The sequence below is a fragment of the Garra rufa genome, chromosome 2 (genome assembly GCF_049309525.1).
Source record: "Garra rufa chromosome 2, GarRuf1.0, whole genome shotgun sequence".
NCBI classification, from domain to species: Eukaryota; Metazoa; Chordata; class Actinopteri; order Cypriniformes; family Cyprinidae; genus Garra; species Garra rufa.
In genome coordinates, this window is record NC_133362.1 from 71,336,666 (window position 1) to 71,361,938 (window position 25,273).

Below are 25,273 nucleotides of genomic sequence, written 5' to 3' on the forward strand. Positions count from 1 at the left end.
TATTTTTCCAAATGAGTGTATAATTTTTATTTTTTATTTTAAAACTGTTTCATCAAGTGCGAGAAAAAATGTCTGGCAAACCAACAAAATCGCATAAAGCGATGTCGGAGGCTGAATGGGTTTCACGTCTAAAAAAGTTTGCCAGCACAGGAATTTGGCCATCAAATGAGGGTAACAGGCCAGCCCCTCGACAGAAGAAGTGGTACGAGATTTATCAAAGGGTGAGTGTGAGTTTGTTACCTTTGCCTGATAGAGCAATAAAAAAGTTGTTTATTGTTGACTTGTATTATTGAACATTAATATAGTCTCTTTGTTTAATGTATTTGCATAACAGAACAACATATTAGGCCTCAATACAAACATGTACCTGATCTCATTCATTAGAACAATGTAATGTGATGGTTGCGTTATTTTATGGTTTTCACTAATGTAAACCAGGTGTCATTATTGTTTATAGATATTTATGTTGGTAATGTTGCAGGTATTTTAAGATTTATGTCATACTGTTAAAGAAAAGCTCCATTAAAGACTTTTGAGTACTGTTAGATACAGAGATTTGAAAAGGTGGGGGAAGGGACAGTAAATGAATGGTGTGTAACTGTATTGTATGTATGTATATATATATATATATATATATATATATATATATATATATATATATATATATATATATATATATATATAAGAAAAATATGACTCATGTTCTAGAGATTAATAAATAGATAAATAAATGTAATGAAGCATTTTATGCCATATTTTATGCCCTTGTATTGTGCATTGCATTTGTTATAAATTTGTTATAATTGCTTACAGATTGAAAAATGTCCGATGCAGTCTCGTGGCCAGATGGCCTTGCTTGGAGGTGTGCTGAAATGCATTTGTGGCTTTCACACTCCAAAGGTAACATTAATGTAGCAAGTATTTTTTGTTATTATTATTTACTGAAATTGTTTCCTTTCTGAATTGTTACATGTATTTTTGTGGTTGTCTTAAGCAGCCCACTGCCTCTGCTGGACCAGCACAAAAGGTTGTGGAACAACCTGCTCCTGCTTCTGGAACAGCAAAGAAGGCCATGGAGCAGAGTCAGCCTGGGCCCCAGTCCCATCTCCAGCCCCAGCCTCATCCCAACCCCCAGCCTACTGCACCTGTAGTAACAAAAGCACCACATTTGTCAATGGTAAAAGAATTAAAACATTTTTTAAGCATTGAAGTATAAGTTCAGTTCAAATTTGAGGAAGTACAGAAAGTCAGAGGAAAAAAATCAAAAGCAAGAAGATTAGAAGTGTTGGCTGTGACCTGCTAAATTTCACACCTTTTGAACAATGGGGGTAGCTGTAGTGTCCTGATTGGTCAGTTTGAATGTCTCAGATTTGGTTTTAGTCACATGGTCAAGGATAAAAGAATGTAACCTGTGTGCTTTCTCTCTTTCATCTGTGGCCTATACTTTTGGATTGTCCTCTCTTCCTCTCTAATGGCGCTTTTCCACTACACAGTACCAGCTCGCCTCAGCTCGCCTCGGCTCGACTCGACTCGGCTCTGTTTGGTTTTCCACTGTGTAAAAGTTGTACCTGTACCGGCTTCCAGGTACTTTTTTTCGTACCACCTCCGGCGAGGTTCCAAGCGAGCTGAGGCGAGCTGAGGCGATACTAAATGTGACGTGAAAACACAGCAGACTGCTGATTGGTCAGAGAGAAACGTCACTATTCACTGCGTAATCATTGCACGCGCCAGCAATAGTATCCAGAATAACCCCGTCATTTTTTAAAAAGTTTGGCCAGAGATTGCGTGACATATCCAATCCATTACATATTATGGCAACTCGGAAGAATACGCCGTGGTCAAACGAGGAGGTGCAGACAAGATTACATCACGGCAGTTTCTTGCAGCGTCGCTCCAGGTACTTTTGTGGAGGTATAGGTACAATTTACAGTGGAAAAACAAACAGAGCCTAGTCGAGTCGAGCCGAGCCGAGCCGAGTCGAGCCGAGCTGGTACTGTGTAGTGGAAAAGCTCCATAACTGAGCTCTGCCTGGGTTGAAGGTCACTGAGATAGACTCATGGCATCTCTCTCTATAGTTTTCATGTGTTAAAGCTACATTTTCTCTTTTCCATTCTCTATCTCAGGTAACATTCCACATATACACTGGCTGTTATTAAATTTTACACATTTTAATATTTATTCCATAATGCAAACACTTTGTATTTATTTTTAAGATTAACCTAGGTCAATACTGCTAATAAATAACAATTCCTCTTATAAGAACTACACAAGTTTTTTTTTAAAGGCTCCATTTATTTAAAATAGAAAACTATGAAACTAAAGCTATTTTAAACTAATAATTTTAACAATATTAAACAAAAACAGTTACAATATTACTATGTAAATGATTTGTAAAATGTAATTTATTTAGTAATGTTCAGTATCATGACTACTTTTCCTATCCTATTCGAACACATTTTGTCCTTTCACTAAAATGCCTATTTTCTTGACCCCTTTTTAGTTTACCAAACCAAGATTTACTGGTTCTCACATTGCTGCAGCAAAGCCAAATCTTAGTGTGGCTAGGAGACCTTCTCAGGTTGGACACCAGCCCAGCGCAGCAGTGTCTCGTGCCTCTACACAAAGCACCACTGTCACTGTAAGTAATGGCATAAATCACATTGTATTCTATGACGACACTTTCCATGTTCTGTTACATCCAAATTATTACACTTTAAAAAAAATTATATCAGAAAACCATTTGAATGAATAAAAGCGATATTAAATAGAATAAACAGATTTCATACACACTACCATTCAAAAGTTTGGGGTCAGTTAGTGTTTTTTGTTGTTGTTTTTTAAGAAATTGATACTTTTATTGAACAGGATGGCATTGTTCAAAAATCTCAGTAGCCGTGTTTCCACTGTCGGGCCAAAAGCGGGCGTGCTAGTGCGTGCCAGAGCCAGTCGCGTTTCCACTGTCACTTCCGGGGCCTGATCGTGCCTCGTCGGTGCTTCCTCAGGGCCAATGGCCCGGGTTTTTCGGCCCGACGAAAACCTTGGGCCAAAGCGGGCCAGCCGGGGCTTGAGGCGTGGTCAAAGTGAAAGGCGGAGTGTGTCTGTGGTATGCGCATTTCGCTGTATTACTAATACAGGGCTCTTGTGTATTTGGGCCGATGATAATATACAACGCCAGTTTGACGGCGTCTGCAGAAACAAAGACGTGATAAAATACATCGTTGCTGGACTCGCAAAGCTAAATATCCAGCGCACCACAATGCAAGTTCGAGACAAGTTGAAGAAATTGCGGGCGCACGGCGCAGTACAAAGCCATAAAAACGCACAATGGACAAAGCGGTGCCCAGAGAAGAAACTTACATTAGGCAGATATTAAATGCCGTTTTGATGGGCACATTACTTAAATGGTTATCTGATGGGGCACCTTTTGTGTCCTGTGTAAATCAGGTCCTATTCAGTAATCGTTACACTATTAACTGTTGTTACAGATATGTGATTAAAACATTTAAATGCCTGTCTGATAGTATCTACTCGTATATAAATTTGGAAAAATGCAAATAAGATCCTATAAAAATGAGATCTGATGTATAAGTTTATTTACATCGTCCAAAAAAACCCACAGAAACTCACCAACACACCTTGATAAATTGTTAACATACACTGTACCTGTATCTGTACCTAAATAAAAGCATACAAAATTATACTAGAAGTACAACTGTGTAGTTATTTTTTGCAGTAGTGTGTAGATAAAATGCAACATTTAGTTAGACGAAAGTTAGACGAAAGACTTGTGTGTCGGTCATAAAAACAAAGATTCTTTTCAAGTGATTTATTAATGTAATATAATACAAATATTGCTGCTGCACAACTGTTGCAAAGCACTTCTTGCATCAGAACAGACATCACCAACATTAGACGTTTCTGCATTCGCTGTATCCGGCTTCCACGTCGATTTATTGTTCTTTTTGCCTTGCAGCTAATATAAGCTTTCGCCGTAAACGCTGCTGAGCCTCCGTCTTCGCATCTTGTTTTCGCTGCCTCATCTTCCACCAAGAAAACACCGAAAGGAGCAAACAGCCGCTTCGGCTCTCTTCCTTCGATAATCACACTACGGTGACTTACTTTCAATCTCCCCGCTGAAAGGGGAGAGGTTTCGTGACGTTTGATTCAAAGAGGTGTGTAAAGGGCGGGCTTTAAGTTTGCGCAGCCAGGCTACTGGCTCGATAGTGGAAACGCAGCTTACTTTTGGTCCTGGTGCTTGCGACTCGAGGCCATTGGCCCCGCCCGGCACGCTCTTAGCACTGGCTCGCACTGGCCCGACAGTGGAAAAGCGGCTAGTAAAAACATTTAATGTTACAAAAGATTTCTGTTTGCCATTAATGCTGTCCTTCAAACTCAATTCTGAAAAACTCGAACAATGCAGTTCTATTAGGCATTAGCCATTTTCTTTCTTTTCTACTTTTATTTATTGCGAACATTCATTTGAGTACAATCAATCATAAAGCATATTTCAACCTATATACAATGATTGATGCAGCCATAGAGTATTTTTAACAACATGTAGATATGTACAATTATTTATTTTAAACTATAAATTATATTTTGTAAATATGTTTTAATACAATAAAAAGAGGGAGGTAATTATATATCCTATATATCAATATATCCTGATTTAATTTCATCCAGAACAATCTCAAATGACCTTCATTATGTATATAGATGCTGAACAGAGTACATGCATATTTGCAAACAAATATAAATATATAATCATCTTCTATTTATTTGTAACAACAAAAAATAGGACCTTCTTTATACATATTCAACCCATTTCCTCCACTTTCCCAGAAACACATCCTTCTTTAAATTAACCAAAAAGTGATCTTTTCAAATAATCAAATAATATAATCTTTTCCAATATCTTTTCGATCTATGGTCACATCTATCCAATTATCTGAAGTTGGTCTCTCTTGTGTAACCATTTATGTGAAGCATTTTCAACTAATAGTAATAAATGTTTATTTTCATTAAAATTATTTTTGAAGGATCATGTAACACTGAAGAATAGAATAATGCTGAAAATGTGCTCTTGCCACGACAGAAATAAATTACATATATGTATACATTTAACTGTACATTTAAGTTGTTGTAATGTTGTGTATTTAAAAAATCTATTATATTTCACTTCACGATTGTACAGACACAAGGTCCTCACATTCCACCCCCTGTCTCCAAAGCCACTGCAGATGTGACCAGTCCCACAGAGCCATGCAGTATTGTCTCAGTAAGTAAATTCATATTCTGTTGGTCTAAAAATGTCAATTAATCAGCTGTCACCAGCTAGGTGACAAACTATGGAGTTAGAATTGTTGCATAATTCCAAATAAATACATTATGATCCACAAATAAATGTAAAGCGATTGACAAAAACAACCATATACACAAAATAAATAGAATGAGATCCACAAATAAATCTTAGAGTTCCACAAACATGAATTATATTCACAAGTAAAAAAATTCGAATTGCAAATAAAAAACATACTCACAAATATATTTTTTTAATCCTACAAACACAAATTCGACCTGCATTTATATGTGAATCGCGTATTGTGCATTTATAGATCGCTACTCGTATTTGTGGATTGCTCTCTGTGCATTTGTAAATCACTGCGCGTATTTGTGAATTTTGAAACATTTCAAACGTCAAGACGCAAACTAATCCACAAATGCATGGACTCCACCCACCTTTTACTTAAGCCAATCAGATACCGGCCACGTGGGGCTGACCAATCGTTGCATGTTCTTGCTCCAACCAATCACGTTTTTATACGGTGACCGTAAGGGGAAACCTTCGGTTCACTTATGTTTGTCTTGGCCACTACATTTAACTCGTGGGAACCTGATATTATGTCGTGGCCACGAGATATTAATTCGTGGGAACATCATATTATGTTATATGTTATTCGTCTCATATTCGTTATTTTTCCTTTCATTTTGATCTCTTAACTTTCTGAATGTAGGTTCTATGACTGGGATATTTACTGGAATGCAGTTCAAAGGTTGAATTTAACATATATTGTATTTTATTTAGTCTATTAATAGACAAATCTAGTGTTTCACTAAAGAGTGAATTAATCACGTAGTTTCGTTTGGAAATCATTTATCGTAAGAGTAAAATAGGCCTACATGACATTCCTTCTATTAACTGATCGTCTTTTTTCCGTAGTTGTATTATTATTATCGTCATCATTATTATAATTATTACTATTATTATTAGCCTACATTTTATATATTTTTATTTTCGTTTATATTCGTTTCCCCCCTTAATTTTGATCTCTTAACGTTCTATATGATGATTAATGATACTGTAAAATGCTTGACATATATTATATGACTTTATGATTGTAATTATGCCTGTGTGTTGCCCACGTTTTCATTTACAAATTAAACTACGTGAATGATTCATTCCTCAGTGAAATGTCAAGCATTTACACAGTATCATTTCCATATAGAAAGTTAAGTAAAGAGATAGAAATCAAGAGGGAAAACGAATATAAACAAAAATAAAAATATACAATAATAATAGGCTAATAATAATAGTAATAATTATAATAATGATGACGATAATAATAATACAACTACGGAAAAAAGACGATCAGTTAACGTTAATAGAAGGAATGTCATGTAGGCCTATTTTACTCTGACGATAAATGATTTCCAAACGAAACTACGTGATTAATTCACTCTTTAGTGAAACACTATATTTGTCCATTAATAGACTAAATAAAATACAATATATATTACATTCAACCTTTGAACTGCATTCCAGTAAATATCACAGTCATAGAACCTACATTCAGAGAGTTAAGAGATCAAAATGAAGGGGAAAATAACGAATATGACAAATAACATATGCTAACATAATATGATGTTTTCACGAATTAATATCTCGTGGCCACGACATAATATCAGGTTCCCACGAGTTAAATGTAGTGGCCAAGACAAACATAAGTGAACCGAAGGTTTCCCCTTACGGTCACCGTAAAAACGTGATTGGTTGGAGCAAGAACATGCAACGATTGGTCAGCCCCACGTGGCCGGTATCTGATTGGCTTAAGTAAAAGGTGGGTGGAGTCCATGCATTTGTGGATTAGTTTGCGTCTTGACCTTACAGTCTATGGTCTTGACGCTTGAAATGTTTCAAAATTCACAAATACGCGCAGTGATTTACAAATGCACAGAGAGCAATCCACAAATACGAGTAGCGATCTATAAATGCACAGTACGCGATTCACATATAAATGCAGGTCGAATTTGTGTTTGTAGGATTAAAAAAATATATTTGTGAGTATGTTTTTTATTTGCAATTCGAATTTTTTTACTTGTGAATATAATTCATGTTTGTGGAATTTATTTGTGGATCTCATTTTATTTATTTTGTGTATATGGTTGTTTTTGTCAATCGCTTTACATTTATTTGTGGATCATAATGTATTTATTTGGAATTATGCAACAATTCTAACTCCATAACAAACACTTTGAAAATAAATTGATTTATTTTGTTGTTGTTTTTTCACTTAAAGTATGTCTAGAGATGTGAAAAGGCTCACATGCCCTGATTTTTTGAATATGACTTTTGGTTACACAAGGTGTCCTTATTAAATGTTACATGTACTTACTATTATAATAACATTTAATAACATGCAAGTGACCCTAAATCAAATTCTAACCCTATAGTAAATACATTAATACAATAAGTTAATTTATATTAGTAAGTACTTAAATGTGTAATTACACTGTAACAAGGATACCTTAAAATAGAGTGTAACCCTTTATTTTGAGGTGTCTTTGTTACAGTGTAATTATACATTTAAGTACTGAGTAATATAATATAATTTCCTATATGTACTTACTAAATGTTTAGGGTTCGGATTAGGGTTTGTCTTAGGGTTACTTGCATGTACTTATGCATTAATAATTGTTATTATAATAGTAAGTACATGTAACGTGTCACAAGGACACCTTAAAATAAAGTGTTACCTGACTTTTATTACCAGTAGTTTCTTAAAACACTGATAAACAGCTGATAAAACAACAACAATCAAACTATGGTAATAATGTCAAGCTGACGGAATCCTAATTTACTAATGATAAATAATTTATAGATGTTAACATTCATGTGTCAAAATAAAGATAGATTGTTTGTAAAATGTATTCTTTTATATATCAAGCAAGACTTTAGAATATTTTATATATAATTCCTTTTTTTTTTTGGAAGACAGAAATGGGTAATATAAAGTTATCCGTTTCGTTGTCATAATTATCATTGTAATACAACACAAAAAAGAAAACAATAATTGTAATGATCATTTTATGTAAAAGTAGCCATGCCTTGATGAAATGCTTATTAAATCAATAACCTTACTTGACTAAATGGTTTGTCTTTTTTCTTTCACAGACGTTTCCTTCGGGGACATTATTGAAAGCTCCATCTGTAGTTCCACTTCCTCGTTTGTGGTCGGAGACCTTGCCACCAGAAGATCACAAGTGGATTGGCAAAAGGCTTTTCAAAATGGGGTCCAAGGGAAAGCCAGAGCTCCGTGATGACCTCCAGCTCTGGTATTACCCACCACAGCCAGCACTTACCTACAATCAGGGTCCAGCTCCAGACAGATTCTTTTGTCATGCACTTCTGCTGTGGATGCCGTACAAGCTGTGGAGGGTCAAGATTCTCTGTCCCAATCCTGCCTGCGGACGGCATCAACTGACAGGAGGTGGTCTGCACAAAAGGGCACGGCAGGTTCTGGACATCGACAGAATGTACAGCATGGTCACAGAAACCCTCATCTGTACCAAGTGTAGAGCCTCGCATGTGTCCTGGAGTCAGACAGTCCTGCAACAGCTAGACCTGGGTCATCGCTCTGAGTTTCGGGTCATCCTCACGCGGAAGTAAGCACACTTTCATTCTGCATCATGTTGTTAGGCCATCATCACATACATATGCAAATAGTTTACAAATCAAATATGTAAAATATATGAATGAGTGTATTTTGCTTTTTCTAAGGTATGCCTGTGATATGCGGGTCATCCGGCTACTGCGTGAGCGTAGCTTAGGCAACAGCCCCACGCGGGTGATAAAGCAGCTGCGTGAAAACCACAGCGAGGAGTGGCTCCAGCGTCTGGCCCGATACACCACCCAGTGTGTCGACTTTCTTAATCGACCTGGAGTGTTGCCAGTAAAATTCCAGGAACCCCCACAGCCTACAGTGGTGCCAAGCTGCAAGTGGCTACTCACCGTGTACAGCCAAGACATCCTAACAAGGCTGGATGAAATCCATGCAAGGATAACATCCACCTATGGCTCTGTCTTGAAGATGGATTCTACTAAAAAGGTTAGTTGTGGATTTTTGTTTATTAATGCTGTTGTTTATATACACAACACAGCAGTATATCTGTATTTTACATGGTGGGATGTTTGATTGCATTTACAGCATGTTCCAAATCATGTCTTATTACAGATAACCAAGAAGCTGGCTGGGACAGCGAGGGGAACGGGACTCTGGCTTACCTCTGTCGGCAATGAGTTTGGTCAGGTGCTCATGAGCGTGCTGACAGCCCAGGAAGGAGCAGGACTGGATATGATGGTAGATGGTCTGGTGAAAAGATACCAACAGGCTGGTGTGGATCCACCTGCTGTGTTGTATGTGGACTGTGGGTGCTGCACTGAGGTGGGCGAGACGAAGCTGAAAACCAGATTCAGAGGTTGGCCAGATCTCATGATACGCTTGGACATCTGGCATTTTATGCGCAGGATTGCCCTGGGGTGTACAACTGATGCCCATCAGCTGTACCCCATCTTCATGTCGCGGCTATCAGCGTGCATCTTTGAATGGGATGCAGCTGATCTCTCAGTGCTTCGCAAAGCAAAGAGAGCGCTATTGATCTCCCAGGGTTGGCCTTCGCTGGCAGATGAAGATGTCAACAAGCATCTTACCAGGAATGAGCTGGCTCTACATTGCCGGAGGAGAACCCGCGGAGAGGAGACTACCATCCTTCTCCTTGAACGGCTGTTTACAGAGCTCTTGAGCAGCAAGGGCAATGACTCCCTGGGTGTTCCTCTCCTGGATCAAAAAAGGATGGAGCACATCTGGAGTGTCCAGAAGAAGCATGTAAAGTGCATCCAAGACCCCCCTGGTGTTGTGCTCTATATAGAGACTGGAAGCTTAACCAAGGGAGGTGTGCTTCTAACGACATACAGATGTGCCAGAGGCTCCACTTCTCTCGAGTCCTTTCACCTACACCTGAACCGTTTCATCCCAGGTATGTCTCTGTCACACTCCCTGTGCATATATATAATATATATATATATATGTATGTGTATATGTATATGTATATATATATATATATATATATATATATGTATGTATATATATAAAACACATTACTTGTCTTTTGTGTTTCTTTAACACTCACCTTTACACTGTTGTGTCCATTAACAGGGACCAGTGCAAACAGTCTTAACTTTCAGATTTATCTGCTGGAGGGACTACACCGGTGGAACCAGGACAGGGAGTCTGCTTCATTGTCAGCAGAACCATCAGCTTTATGCAGCTACACAGGAGAACTTGTTCACTGTGTAAACAGAAACTATGAAAAGCTGTTTGGCAAGAAAGTGGTTCCAACATTTTGTTCCCCTGCCTGTTACACCGGTAAGAAAAAAGTGTTATTGTTAATGAACTTAGAATTTCTGTGTAATCTCTGTCTATATATTTAACTCTACAAAGTCTACTGTCATGATTGATATGCAAATTTCTAAGGCTTTTAAATTATCGACATTATCCAAACTTTATTGATAGTTTATACTTTTAATCAAGAAAAAGGCATTAGGAAAATCATGTTACATGTAAGTATCTAATATGATACAATAGGTTATGGAGGAATATTTATTTGTACGTCTCTCAATTATCATTTGTATTGTGTTGCATTATGTGTTTTTGCATATGTTTTTTTCCTCCTCAATGATTCAGCATTGTATTTAATTCCTGTTTGTTTATTATTTTAATTTCAGGTGAGCTCATTGGAGTCCAGTATCTGTTTCAGCAGACAGGTCAGGCACTGCAGGACATGAATCCAGACTCCGAGCAGAACGCAGAGCTCATTGAAGACCTCAGTGTGGAGGAGCGAGATGAAGATGAGGGCTTCTGTGACATCAGCGAGGATCAGACCATTACTGATCTGGAGGCTGACATGTCACCACCCTCTTCCACACTTGCACTTAGTGGTACTTCTGTACTGGGCTCTCCATCCCCTTCACCAGTCCCTGACCCTACACAAGGCCTCTCACAGTCTCCCACATCACCTGGACCCTCAGGGACTGCTGTCTCACCTGTCCCATCTGAAACATCTGTTTCACCTCTTCCCTCAGAGCCAGAGGATGCTGGTCAGAAAGATGATGAAGAGATGGTAAGTGCAAGATGAAACAACATTTAAAAGATCAAACAACTAGGGATGCACCTATCCGACTTTCTCAGTCCCGATACCGATACCTGGGCTTTGTATATCTGTCGGTATATCTACCCGATACCGATCCGATACCATTGTTGAATTAATAATAAACTGCATACATTCAACCTTATACCTTCCTTCCACCATGTAGAAGAAACTACAGGCACCAAACTTTCCTAACTAAACATTACTTTCCTAACTAAGACAAAACACATGTAATGTATTGAATACTTATTTATTTGTTATTTAAAGAACAATTGTGCATTCAAATCGAAAATAGAATGTAATCAAACTTCTCAAAATAAATTTAAATAAATAAAATGTAGTAGTAGAAATGGAGGAAGAAAATAAAAAAGAGCCCCGTGGATCTGTTAATTCTTCCGATCCCCGATCCAGCTATTTTTTTAATATCGGGGCCGATATCCAATCCTAATATCGGATCGGTGCACCCCTACAAACAACATCAAAGTCATTAATAAGCTGCAAATACACATAATGTCAAGTCAGCTTTCTTTCCATTGTGTTTTATACTTTAAAGAAGGTGCCAAAACAGCTTCCCACTGATAAACATTATAATGTTGGTGTTGGTGTTTTTTAATAGGCCGTTGACAGCCAAAATGTCCCTGGTTATCAACATGTGGACAGATTGGCAGAATATCTGGTGGATCTCCGGGGTCACACAGCCCTCAGCCTGACCAACCAGGAGGCCAACACCATAATTGCACTTTGGCAGAGCTTGGATGACCAGGACAAGCAACGGGTGGTGTATGCAGCTCGACATCAGAAGAGACTGCTGAGTGGACGCTTCAGAGTACCTAAGAGGCCCACTCAAACCCCTGGAGTAGAGAGCACCACCAGATGTGTGCTGGGTGCAAGCAGCGCACCTGCACAATGGCCTGACTGTTGCCGCCTGGTGGAGACCATCTTCATCAGGCTTTGCACTGTTCACCCAAGCCCCAAAAGAAAAGGCAAGGGAGCGCTGTCAAGATGGTCTCTGATCCTTCAAGACTACAGAAGGATAAGGCAGCTTGTACTGGGCAACAGTTTGGTGATGGAAGGAACATCACTGCAGCTGGTGGAGGTGAGTACAGGGGCAGGGTGTACTGCCCACAGACTGAAACTGTTACAAAAGAACAGTGGCTGGAGGAAATGCGGAGAACCATTCCCAAATAAAGTATATATTTGTGTGTATGTGGTGTATATAGCAAAAAGAGTTCACTATTGTTAATATTTGTGTAAAAAAAAAATATTTGTGTTTTTAACTTTTTGTAGTTTTTTTTAACTATTATTTAATATTTTATTAAACTTTTTATTTCTTGTTTTTGAGAACTTAACTTTTTATTTAACTTATTTATTGGTTTTGAAAACTTAATATTTGTCATTTCCCTTTTAGTTCATTGTTGTTTAAATACTTCTTATATAATTTATATAATTTAATATTTATTATATATTAATATTTATTTTTATTTTATTTATTTCATATTCATTACTGTATTGTTGGAATAATTTTTAAATAAAAACAAACTTTCCAAACTGTAAAGTTATTGCTTTTTCTTTTTTACTTTTATTTTCATTTTATTTGCCTTTTCATTTATTGTTGTCTGTAAACTTATTTAATATTTAATTTGATTTATTTAATATTCATTACTGTATTGTTGGAATAATTGCAAAATAAAAATAAAACTGGGAAATGATTGTTTTTTGTTTTTGACTTTTATTTTCATTTTATTTCCCTTTTTATTTATTGTTCTTTGAATACCTAATTAATATTTAATTGTATTTGTTTAATATTCATTACCATTCTGTTGGCACAACTGCAAAACAAAAACAAACTGGCAAATTATAGCTTTTTGTTTTTTACTTTTATTTTCATTTAATTTGCCTTTTCATTTATTGTTGTTTGAATACCTAATTCATATTTAATTTTATTTATTTAATATTCATTACTGTATTGTTGGAATAATTGTAAAATAAAAACAAACTGGGAAATGATTGCTTTTTGTTTTTTACTTTTATTTTCATTTTATTTGCCTTTTCATTTATTGTTGTTTGAATACCTAATTCATATTTAATTTTGATTTACTTAATATTCATTACTGTATTGTTGGAATAATTATAAAATAAAAACAAACTGGAAAGTTATTGCTTTTTGTTTTTTACTTTTATTTTCATTTTATTTTCCTTTTCATTTATTGTTGTTTGAAAACGTATTTAATATTTCATTTTATTCATTTAATATTCATTACTGTATTGTTGGAATAATTATAAAATAAAAACAAATTGTCAAATTATTGCTTTTAGTTTTTTACTTTTATTTTCATTTTATTTGCATTTTCATTAATTGTTGTTTGAAAACCTATTTAATTTTTAATTTGATTTATTTAATATCCATTACTGTATTGTTGGAATAATTATAAAATAAAAACAAATTGTCAAATAATTGCTTTTTGTTTTTTACTTTTATTTTCATTTTATTTTGCTTTCCTTTTCATTTATTGTTGTTTGAAAAATTATTTAATATTTCATTTTATTTATTTAATATTCATTACTGTATTGCTGGATTATAAAATAAAAACAAATTGTCAAATTATTGCTTTTTGTTTTTTACTTTTATTTTCATTTTATTTTCCTTTTCATTTATTGTTGTTTGAAAACTTATTCAATATTTAATTTTATTTATTTAATATTCATTACTGTATTGTTGGAATAATTGTAAAATAAAAATAAACTGGCAAATTATTGCTTTTTGTTTTTTACTTTTACTTTTATTTTCATTTTAATTTATTGTTGTTTGAAAACGTATTTAATATTTTATTTTATTTAATATGCATTACTGTATTGTTGGAATAATTGTAAAACAAAAACAAACTGGGAAATTGTTGCTTTTTGATTTCTGTTTTTATTTTCATTTTATTTCCCTTTTAATTTATTGTTGATTGAAAACTTATTTAATAGTTAATATAATTGTATTTATTTAAAATTCATTACTGTTCTGTTGGCATGATTGTACATTAAAAAACATATTAATGACTATTTTATTCTAATTACTATCTTTTTTTCAATACAAATAACATATTTGTAAGTGTCTTGAATGAAGGTAACATACAAAACTCCTAATCAGAATAAGTAATATCAATTAAACAAAGAATAATATTATGCTTAATCAGAATAAATAATATTAATACAATAACTACAAAATAATAAGTAATAATAACATCAACAATACCACAGTTCCATTGGCATTCTTTATTTTTCATGGAAGAATTGTACATATGTACATTTTATTAACCTTAAAAATTGCATTTATTTAAAGAGCGGGCTTCTCTGTTCCCGTCCGCCTGCTTGTCTCCTTCGCCTGAGGGAAAAAGGCCACAGCTCATCTGAAGGGCGGACGACACGACATTGCGGGAGAAACTGTGAGTTTCCAGGTAAATTCCCTAAATACCATCCAGCGACATTGCATTCAGTCCTAGGCCACCCTTTGACATGCAATATAATCGAAATTCAGTGTTCACGCTGGGCTAATGCTGAATGAATGCAGGAATACCATCCCTGTCGTATTCATGTAACATGTGGCGGTGTTCTTGTGAGGTTTTCTTAAGGGTAATATCATGCTGGCATTGGAAATGAAATTCCCTATTAATGGGAAGGCAAGCTTTCGTGAACCTTAAAGCAATGTTGCCTTCATCTTAAGGAAATATTGACTCGATTCTATTACGACTTGACATAGTCTTTCAAGGCATTCTTTAAAAGTGCCTGCAACTTGGTATCGGGGAAGGAGTGATGTCGCACAAACGATAAAACGGAGTAATTCTCAAGTTTAACGGAACGCCCGTCGGCGTTACTGCCACTTTATACTAATTCTGACGTCGACTGAAATGTGGTGCTTTGGCAAAGTTAATGCCCTGACACAAGGCAAAGTTGGCAAAGTTACAGCCTTGCGGCTGAAGACCGTAGCTGTTGTCCGTAGCCGAAACTTAAGTCTGTCAGAAGTGGGATTCGAACCCACGCCTCCAGGGGAGACTGCGACCTGAACGCAGCGCCTTAGACCGCTCGGCCATCCTGACACGCTTGCGTGGTGGGAGCTGACCCGTTGCGGCTACACCCAGCTTGTGGTCTGAATCCCTAACGAAATGTTGATTCGATTCAAATATAGCTCCACATGTTCTGCCAAGCGCTGAAGACTGTAGCTGTTATCCGAAGCCAAAGGACAAAGGACAGTTCTGTCGGAAAAGTGGGATTCGAACCCACACCTCCAGAGGAGACTGCGACCTGAACGCAGCTTTTGGATCTACGCCCTGCAGGCAGGCACCGACACGCTAGCGCTTCGCATTTCAGACCGGTCATCCCGCCGGCCTCGTTGGCGCAGTTAGGCAGCGCGTCAGTCTCATAATCTGAAGGTCGTGCCTCACACGGGGCAGCGTGGTGCCTTTTGATAGCTGAGAGCGCTTACACGACAGAGCGGGCTTCTCTGTTCCCGTCCGCCTGCTTGTCTCCTTCGCCTGAGGGAAAAAGGCCACAGCTCATCTGAAGGGTGGACGACACGACATTGCGGGAGAAACTGTGAGTTTCCAGGTAAATTCCCTAAATACCATCCAGCGACATTGCATTCAGTCCTAGGCCACCCTTTGACATGCAATATAATCGAAATTCAGTGTTCACGCTGGGCTAATGCTGAATGAATGCAGGAATACCATCCCTGTCGTATTCATGTAACATGTGGCGGTGTTCTTGTGAGGTTTTCTTAAGGGTAATATCATGCTGGCATTGGAAATGAAATTCCCTATTAATGGGAAGGCAAGCTTTCGTGAACCTTAAAGCAATGTTGCCTTCATCTTAAGGAAATATTGACTCGATTCTATTACGACTTGACATAGTCTTTCAAGGCATTCTTTAAAAGTGCCTGCAACTTGGTATCGGGGAAGGAGTGACGTCGCACAAACGATAAAACGGAGTAATTCTCAAGTTTAACGGAAGTTACTGCCACTTTATACTAATTCTGACGTCGACTGAAATGTGGTGCTTTGGCAAAGTTAATGCCCTGACACAAGGCAAAGTTGGCAAAGTTACAGCCTTGCGGCTGAAGACCGTAGCTGTTGTCCGTAGCAGAAACTTAAGTCTGTCAGAAGTGGGATTCGAACCCACGCCTCCAGGGGAGACTGCGACCTGAACGCAGCGCCTTAGACCGCTCGGCCATCCTGACACGCTTGCGTGGTGGGAGCTGACCCGTTGCGGCTACACCCAGCTTGTGGTCTGAATCCCTAACGAAATGTTGATTCGATTCAAATATAGCTCCACATGTTCTGCCAAGCGCTGAAGACTGTAGCTGTTATCCGAAGCCAAAGGACAAAGGACAGTTCTGTCGGAAAAGTGGGATTCGCACCCACGCCTCCAGGGGAGACTGCGACCTGAACGCAGCGCCTTAGACCGCTCGGCCATCCTGACACGCTTGCGTGGTGGGAGCTGACCCGTTGCGGCTACACCCAGCTTGTGGTCTGAATCCCTAAGGAAATGTTGATTCGATTCAAACATAGCTCCACATGTTCTGCCAAGCGCTGAAGACTGTAGCTGTTATCCGAAGCCAAAGGACAAAGGACAGTTCTGTCGGAAAAGTGGGATTCGCACCCACACCTCCAGAGGAGACTGCGACCTGAACGCAGCTTTTGGATCTACGCCCTGCAGGCAGGCACCGACACGCTAGCGCTTCGCATTTCAGACCGGTCATCCCGCCGGCCTCGTTGGCGCAGTTAGGCAGCGCGTCAGTCTCATAATCTGAAGGTCGTGCCTCACACGGGGCAGCGTGGTGCCTTTTGATAGCTGAGAACGCTTACACGACAGAGCAGGCTTCTCTGTTCCCGTCCGCCTGCTTGTCTCCTTCGCCTGAGGGAAAAAGGCCACAGCTCATCTGAAGGGTGGACGACACGACATTGCGGGAGAAACTGTGAGTTTCCAGGTAAATTCCCTAAATACCATCCAGCGACATTGCATTCAGTCCTAGGCCACCCTTTGACATGCAATATAATAGAAATTCAGTGTTCACGCTGGGCTAATGCTGAAGGAATGCAGGAATACCATCCCTGTCATATTCATGTAACATGTGGCGGTGTTCTTGTGAGGTTTTCTTAAGGGTAATATCATGCTGGCATTGGAAATGAAATTCCCTATTAATGGGAAGGCAAGCTTTCGTGAACCTTAAAGCAATGTTGCCTTCATCTTAAGGAAATATTGACTCGATTCTATTACGACTTGACATAGTCTTTCAAGGCATTCTTTAAAAGTGCCTGCAACTTGGTATCGGGGAAGGAGTGACGTCGCACAAACGATAAAACGGAGTAATTCTCAAGTTTAACGGAACGCCCGTCGGCGTTACTGCCACTTTATACTAATTCTGACGTCGACTGAAATGTGGTGCTTTGGCAAAGTTAATGCCCTGACACAAGGCAAAGTTGGCAAAGTTACAGCCTTGCGGCTGAAGACCGTAGCTGTTGTCCGTAGCCGAAACTTAAGTCTGTCAGAAGTGGGATTCGAACCCACGCCTCCAGGGGAGACTGCGACCTGAACGCCAGCTGCCGAAGGATAGTCCGACATTATTTTGGAAATGTCGAGCAATGTTGAACTGTGCAGCCAATCACGTCGAAGCACTATAACATTTGGGCCAATCGCGTCGAAGCGCTTCAACATTTCCAGCCAATCATAAAGCGCTATTCTTAACATTTTCTTAACATTTTCGACATTTGACCAATCAGAGTAGAAGAGAATGTCGACGGCACGTTTTCGCGTATTGCCGCTAGGCGGAGGAGTCAGCGTTCTAGTCAGGTGTCAATCAAATTGCCGAACCGAGCCGAAGGTGTACGAAAGAATGACACATCCTCAGGGGGCGTGTCAGAAGTCAAAAATACTTGTTTGAATACTTATTTAATATTTCATTTTATTTATTTAATATTCATTACCGGATTGTTGGAATATTTGTAAAATTAAAAACAAACTGGGAAATTATTGCTTTTTGTTTTTTACTTTTATTTCCCTTTTCATTTATTGTTCTTTGAATACTTATTTAATATTTTATTTTATTTATTTAATATTGATTACCATTCTGTTGGCACAATTGCAAAATAAAAACAAACTGGAAAATTATTGTTTTTTTGTTTTTTACTTTTATTTTCATTTTATTTCCCTTTTCATTTATTTTTGTTTGAAAACTTATTTAATATTTCATTTTATTTATTTAATATTCATTACTGTATTGTTGGAATAATTGTAAAATAAAAACAAACTGGAAAGTTATTGTTTTTTGTTTTTTACATTTATTTTCATTTTATTTCCCTTTTCATTTATTGTTGTTTAAAAACTTATTCAATATTTACTTTTATTTATTTAATATTCATAACTGTATTGTTGGAATAATTGTAAAATAAAAACAAACTGGGAAATTATTGCTTTTTGTTTTTTACTTTTATTTCCCTTTTCATTTATTGTTCTTTGAATACTTAATTAATATTTTATTTTATTTATTTAATATTGATTACCATTCTGTTGGCACAATTGCAAAATCAAAACAAACTGGAAAGTTATTGTTTTTTACTTTTATTTTCATTTTATTTCCCTTTTCATTTATTGTTGTTTGAAAACTTATTTAATATTTCATTTTATTTATTTAATATTCATTACTGTATTGTTGGAATAATTGTAAAATAAAAACAAACTGGAAAGTTATTGCTTTTTGTTTTTTACTTTTATTTTCATTTTATTTCCCTTTTCATTTATTGTTGTTTGAAAACTTATTTAATATTTCATTTTATTTATTTAATATTCATTACTGTATTGTTGGAATAATTGTAAAATAAAAACAAACTGGGAAATTATTGCTTTTTGTTTTTTACTTTTATTTTCATTTTATTTCCCTTTTCATTTATTGTTGTTTGAAAACTTATTTAATAGTTAGTATAATTGTATTCATTTAATATTCATTACTGTTCTGTTGGCATGATTGTAAATTATAATTTTCAGCATATTAATGACTATTTTATTCTAAATACTATCTTTTTTTCATTAAAAATAACAGATTTATAAGTGTCTTGAATGAATGTAACATACAAAACTCCTAATCAGAATAAGTAATATCAATTAAACAAAGACTAATATTATGCTTAATCAGAATAAATAATATTAATACAACAACTACAAAATAATAAGTAATAATAACATCAACATCAACAATACCACAGTTCCATTGGCATTCTTTATTTTTCATGAAAGAATTGTACATATGTACATTTCATTAACCTTCAAAATTGTATTTATTTAATGAAATTAACAATATAACAATAACAATACAAAAAGGTGCCTTTATCTGGATTCGAACCCCGGTCTTGGTGATCGCCTACAATAGGAAACAGTGTAATATAAATGCGCGATTTTCACGCACAAAGAAACCTGAAAATGTATCGTAGCGTGCATGCTAAGGAAGTATTATGTTCCAACGTCACATTTCACTCTTTCTTTTCGTCATTTTTTCTCTTTCTTCTTCCTTTTCTCCTTTTCTTCCTTCCCCCTTTTCTTCCCTTCTTCCCCGTCTTTGACGGACTATTGTTCCCCAGCTTGAACGCAGCGCCTTAGACCGCTCGGCCATCCTGACACGCTTGCGTGGTGGGAGCTGACCCGTTGCGGCTACACCCAGCTTGTGGTCTGAATCCCTAACGAAATGTTGATTCGATTCAAATATAGCTCCACATGTTCTGCCAAGCGCTGAAGACTGTAGCTGTTATCCGAAGCCAAAGGACAAAGGACAGTTCTGTCGGAAAAGTGGGATTCGAACCCACACCTCCAGAGGAGACTGCGACCTGAACGCAGCTTTTGGATCTACGCCCTGCAGGCAGGCACCGACACGCTAGCGCTTCGCATTTCAGACCGGTCATCCCGCCGGCCTCGTTGGCGCAGTTAGGCAGCGCGTCAGTCTCATAATCTGAAGGTCGTGAGTTCGAGCCTCACACGGGGCAGCGTGGTGCCTTTTGATAGCTGAGAGCGCTTACACGACAGAGCGGGCTTCTCTGTTCCCGTCCGCCTGCTTGTCTCCTTCGCCTGAGGGAAAAAGGCCACAGCTCATCTGAAGGGTGGACGACACGACATTGCGGGAGAAACTGTGAGTTTCCAGGTAAATTCCCTAAATACCATCCAGCGACATTGCATTCAGTCCTAGGCCACCCTTTGACATGCAATATAATCGAAATTCAGTGTTCACGCTGGGCTAATGCTGAATGAATGCAGGAATACCATCCCTGTCGTATTCATGAAACATGTGGCGGTGTTCTTGTGAGGTTTTCTTAAGGGTAATATCATGCTGGCATTGGAAATGAAATTCCCTATTAATGGGAAGGCAAGCTTTCGTGAACCTTAAAGCAATGTTGCCTTCATCTTAAGGAAATATTGACTCGATTCTATTACGACTTGACATAGTCTTTCAAAGCATTCTTTAAAAGTGCCTGCAACTTGGTATCGGGGAAGGAGTGACGTCGCACAAACGATACAAGGAGTAATTCTCAAGTTTAACGGAACGCCCGTCGGCGTTACTGCCACTTTATACTAATTCTGACGTCGACTGAAATGTGGTGCTTTGGCAAAGTTAATGCCCTGACACAAGGCAAAGTTGGCAAAGTTACAGCCTTGCGGCTGAAGACCGTAGCTGTTGTCTGTAGCCGAAACTTAAGTCTGTCAGAAGTGGGATTCGAACCCACGCCTCCAGGGGAGACTGCGATCTGAAAGCAGCGCCTTAGACCGCTCGGCCATCCTGACCCGTTGCGGCTACACCCAGCTTGTGGTCTGAATCCCTAAGGAAATGTTGATTCGATTCAAACATAGCTCCACATGTTCTGCCAAGCGCTGAAGACTGTAGCTGTTATCCGAAGCCAAAGGACAAAGGACAGTTCTGTCGGAAAAGTGGGATTCGCACCCACACCTCCAGAGGAGACTGCGACCTGAACGCAGCTTTTGGATCTACGCCCTGCAGGCAGGCACCGACACGCTAGCGCTTCGCATTTCAGACCGGTCATCCCGTCGGCCTCGTTGGCGCAGTTAGGCAGCGCGTCAGTCTCATAATCTGAAGGTCGTGCCTCACACGGGGCAGCGTGGTGCCTTTTGATAGCTGAGAGCGCTTACACGACAGAGCGGGCTTCTCTGTTCCCGTCCGCCTGCTTGTCTCCTTCGCCTGAGGGAAAAAGGCCACAGCTCATCTGAAGGGTGGACGACACGACATTGCGGGAGAAACTGTGAGTTTCCAGGTAAATTCCCTAAATACCATCCAGCGACATTGCATTCAGTCCTAGGCCACCCTTTGACATGCAATATAATCGAAATTCAGTGTTCACGCTGGGCTAATGCTGAATGAATGCAGGAATACCATCCCTGTCGTATTCATGTAACATGTGGCGGTGTTCTTGTGAGGTTTTCTTAAGGGTAATATCATGCTGGCATTGGAAATGAAATTCCCTATTAATGGGAAGGCAAGCTTTCGTGAACCTTAAAGCAATGTTGCCTTCATCTTAAGGAAATATTGACTCGATTCTATTACGACTTGACATAGTCTTTCAAGGCATTCTTTAAAAGTGCCTGCAACTTGGTATCGGGGAAGGAGTGACGTCGCACAAACGATACAAGGAGTAATTCTCAAGTTTAACGGAAGTTACTGCCACTTTATACTAATTCTGACGTCGACTGAAATGTGGTGCTTTGGCAAAGTTAATGCCCTGACACAAGGCAAAGTTGGCAAAGTTACAGCCTTGCGGCTGAAGACCGTAGCTGTTGTCCGTAGCAGAAACTTAAGTCTGTCAGAAGTGGGATTCGAACCCACGCCTCCAGGGGAGACTGCGACCTGAACGCAGCGCCTTAGACCGCTCGGCCATCCTGACACGCTTGCGTGGTGGGAGCTGACCCGTTGCGGCTACACCCAGCTTGTGGTCTGAATCCCTAACGAAATGTTGATTCGATTCAAATATAGCTCCACATGTTCTGCCAAGCGCTGAAGACTGTAGCTGTTATCCGAAGCCAAAGGACAAAGGACAGTTCTGTCGGAAAAGTGGGATTCGCACCCACACCTCCAGAGGAGACTGCGACCTGAACGCAGCTTTTGGATCTACGCCCTGCAGGCAGGCACCGACACGCTAGCGCTTCGCATTTCAGACCGGTCATCCCGCCGGCCTCGTTGGCGCAGTTAGGCAGCGCGTCAGTCTCATAATCTGAAGGTCGTGCCTCACACGGGGCAGCGTGGTGCCTTTTGATAGCTGAGAGCGCTTACACGACAGAGCGGGCTTCTCTGTTCCCGTCCGCCTGCTTGTCTCCTTCGCCTGAGGGAAAAAGGCCACAGCTCATCTGAAGGGTGGACGACACGGCATTGCGGGAGAAACTGTGAGTTTCCAGGTAAATTCCCTAAATACCATCCAGCGACATTGCATTCAGTCCTAGGCCACCCTTTGACATGCAATATAATCGAAATTCAGTGTTCACGCTGGGCTAATGCTGAATGAATGCAGGAATACCATCCCTGTCGTATTCATGTAACATGTGGCGGTGTTCTTGTGAGGTTTTCTTAAGGGTAATATCATGCTGGCATTGGAAATGAAATTCCCTATTAATGGGAAGGCAAGCTTTCGTGAACCTTAAAGCAATGTTGCCTTCATCTTAAGGAAATATTGACTCGATTCTATTACGACTTGACATAGTCTTTCAAGGCATTCTTTAAAAGTGCCTGCAACCTGGTATCGGGGAAGGAGTGACGTCGCACAAACGATAAAACGGAGTAATTCTCAAGTTTAACGGAAGTTACTGCCACTTTATACTAATTCTGACGTCGACTGAAATGTGGTGCTTTGGCAAAGTTAATGCCCTGACACAAGGCAAAGTTGGCAAAGTTACAGCCTTGCGGCTGAAGACCGTAGCTGTTGTCCGTAGCAGAAACTTAAGTCTGTCAGAAGTGGGATTCGAACCCACGCCTCCAGGGGAGACTGCGACCTGAACGCAGCGCCTTAGACCGCTCGGCCATCCTGACACGCTTGCGTGGTGGGAGCTGACCCGTTGTGGCTACACCCAGCTTGTGGTCTGAATCCCTAACGAAATGTTGATTCGATTCAAATATAGCTCCACATGTTCTGCCAAGCGCTGAAGACTGTAGCTGTTATCCGAAGCCAAAGGACAAAGGACAGTTCTGTCGGAAAAGTGGGATTCGCACCCACACCTCCAGAGGAGACTGCGACCTGAACGCAGCTTTTGGATCTACGCCCTGCAGGCAGGCACCGACACGCTAGCGCTTCGCATTTCAGACCGGTCATCCCGCCGGCCTCGTTGGCGCAGTTAGGCAGCGCGTCAGTCTCATAATCTGAAGGTCGTGCCTCACACGGGGCAGCGTGGTGCCTTTTGATAGCTGAGAGCGCTTACACGACAGAGCGGGCTTCTCTGTTCCTGTCCGCCTGCTTGTCTCCTTCGCCTGAGGGAAAAAGGCCACAGCTCATCTGAAGGGTGGACGACACGACATTGCGGGAGAAACTGTGAGTTTCCAGGTAAATTCCCTAAATACCATCCAGCGACATTGCATTCAGTCCTAGGCCACCCTTTGACATGCAATATAATCGAAATTCAGTGTTCACGCTGGGCTAATGCTGAATGAATGCAGGAATACCATCCCTGTCGTATTCATGTAACATGTGGCGGTGTTCTTGTGAGGTTTTCTTAAGGGTAATATCATGCTGGCATTGGAAATGAAATTCCCTATTAATGGGAAGGCAAGCTTTCGTGAACCTTAAAGCAATGTTGCCTTCATCTTAAGGAAATATTGACTCGATTCTATTACGACTTGACATAGTCTTTCAAGGCATTCTTTAAAAGTGCCTGCAACTTGGTATCGGGGAAGGAGTGATGTCGCACAAACGATAAAACGGAGTAATTCTCAAGTTTAACGGAACGCCCGTCTGCGTTACTGCCACTTTATACTAATTCTGACGTCGACTGAAATGTGGTGCTTTGGCAAAGTTAATGCCCTGACACAAGGCAAAGTTGGCAAAGTTACAGCCTTGCGGCTGAAGACCGTAGCTGTTGTCCGTAGCCGAAACTTAAGTCTGTCAGAAGTGGGATTCGAACCCACGCCTCCAGGGGAGACTGCGACCTGAACGCCAGCTGCCGAAGGATAGTCCGACAATATTTTGGAAATGTCGAGCAATGTTGAACTGCGCAGCCAATCACGTCGAAGCACTATAACATTTGGGCCAATCGCGTCGAAGCGCTTCAACATTTCCAGCCAATCATAAAGCTCTATTCTTAACATTTTCTTAACATTTTCGACATTTGACCAATCAGAGTAGAAGAGAATGTCGACGGCACGTTTTCGCGTATTGCCGCTAGGCGGAGGAGTCAGCGTTCTAGTCAGGTGTCAATCAAGTTGCCGAACTGAGCCGAAGGTGTGCGAAAGAATGACACATCCTCAGGGGGCGTGTCAGAGGTCAAAAATATTTAAAAATAAAAACTTATTTAATATTTCATTTTATTTATTTAATATTCATTACTGTATTGTTGGAATAATTGTAAAATTAAAAACAAACTGGGAAATTATTGCTTTTTGTTTTTTTAATTTTATTTCCCTTTTCATTTATTGTTCTTTGAATATTTATTTAATATTTTATTTTATTTATTTAATATTGATTACCATTCTGTTGGCACAATTGCAAAATAAAAACAAACTGGAAAGTTTTTTTTTTTTTTCGCTTTTTACTTTTATTTTCATTTTATTTCCCTT

At 39.1% G+C, this 25,273-nt stretch overlaps 2 protein-coding genes and 7 non-coding genes across 9 annotated transcripts in view; 3 read left to right on the top strand and 6 right to left on the bottom strand.

Annotated features, from left to right (window-relative positions):
* LOC141326076 (uncharacterized) overlaps positions 1–25,273 on the top strand; it is a 214,985-nt gene that overhangs the window by 182,896 nt on the left and 6,816 nt on the right. The window lies entirely within an intron of this gene.
* Positions 102–12,727, top strand: LOC141325771 (uncharacterized). Its single transcript, XM_073834506.1, has 10 exons — positions 102–221; positions 814–900; positions 995–1,177; positions 2,501–2,638; positions 8,453–8,943; positions 9,059–9,386; positions 9,513–10,314; positions 10,494–10,703; positions 11,063–11,457; positions 12,101–12,727. Exons 1-10 carry the CDS (start codon positions 102–104, stop codon positions 12,725–12,727), a joined length of 3,381 nt encoding a protein of 1,126 aa, XP_073690607.1.
* trnal-cag (transfer RNA leucine (anticodon CAG)) lies at positions 15,484–15,566 on the bottom strand. The gene has a single exon. It is a non-coding gene; the product is annotated as a tRNA-Leu (tRNA).
* Positions 16,620–16,702, bottom strand: trnal-cag (transfer RNA leucine (anticodon CAG)). Its single transcript has one exon. It is a non-coding gene; the product is annotated as a tRNA-Leu (tRNA).
* Positions 16,860–16,944, bottom strand: trnal-cag (transfer RNA leucine (anticodon CAG)). The gene has a single exon. It is a non-coding gene; the product is annotated as a tRNA-Leu (tRNA).
* On the top strand, positions 20,422–20,495 carry trnam-cau (transfer RNA methionine (anticodon CAU)). The gene has a single exon. It is a non-coding gene; the product is annotated as a tRNA-Met (tRNA).
* On the bottom strand, positions 21,206–21,288 carry trnal-cag (transfer RNA leucine (anticodon CAG)). Its single transcript has one exon. It is a non-coding gene; the product is annotated as a tRNA-Leu (tRNA).
* trnal-cag (transfer RNA leucine (anticodon CAG)) lies at positions 22,318–22,400 on the bottom strand. The gene has a single exon. It is a non-coding gene; the product is annotated as a tRNA-Leu (tRNA).
* trnal-cag (transfer RNA leucine (anticodon CAG)) lies at positions 23,454–23,536 on the bottom strand. The gene has a single exon. It is a non-coding gene; the product is annotated as a tRNA-Leu (tRNA).

Bases quoted from the DNA above. Each gene is read 5' to 3' on its own strand.
- LOC141325771 (XM_073834506.1), top strand. From the start codon at position 102: ATGTCGGAGGCTGAATGGGTTTCACGTCTAAAAAAGTTTGCCAGCACA. The intron at 10,704-11,062 runs GTAAGAAAAAAG...TTTTAATTTCAG, and splicing joins TTCCCCTGCCTGTTACACCG to GTGAGCTCATTGGAGTCCAG. The intron at 11,458-12,100 runs GTAAGTGCAAGA...GTTTTTTAATAG, and splicing joins AGAAAGATGATGAAGAGATG to GCCGTTGACAGCCAAAATGT.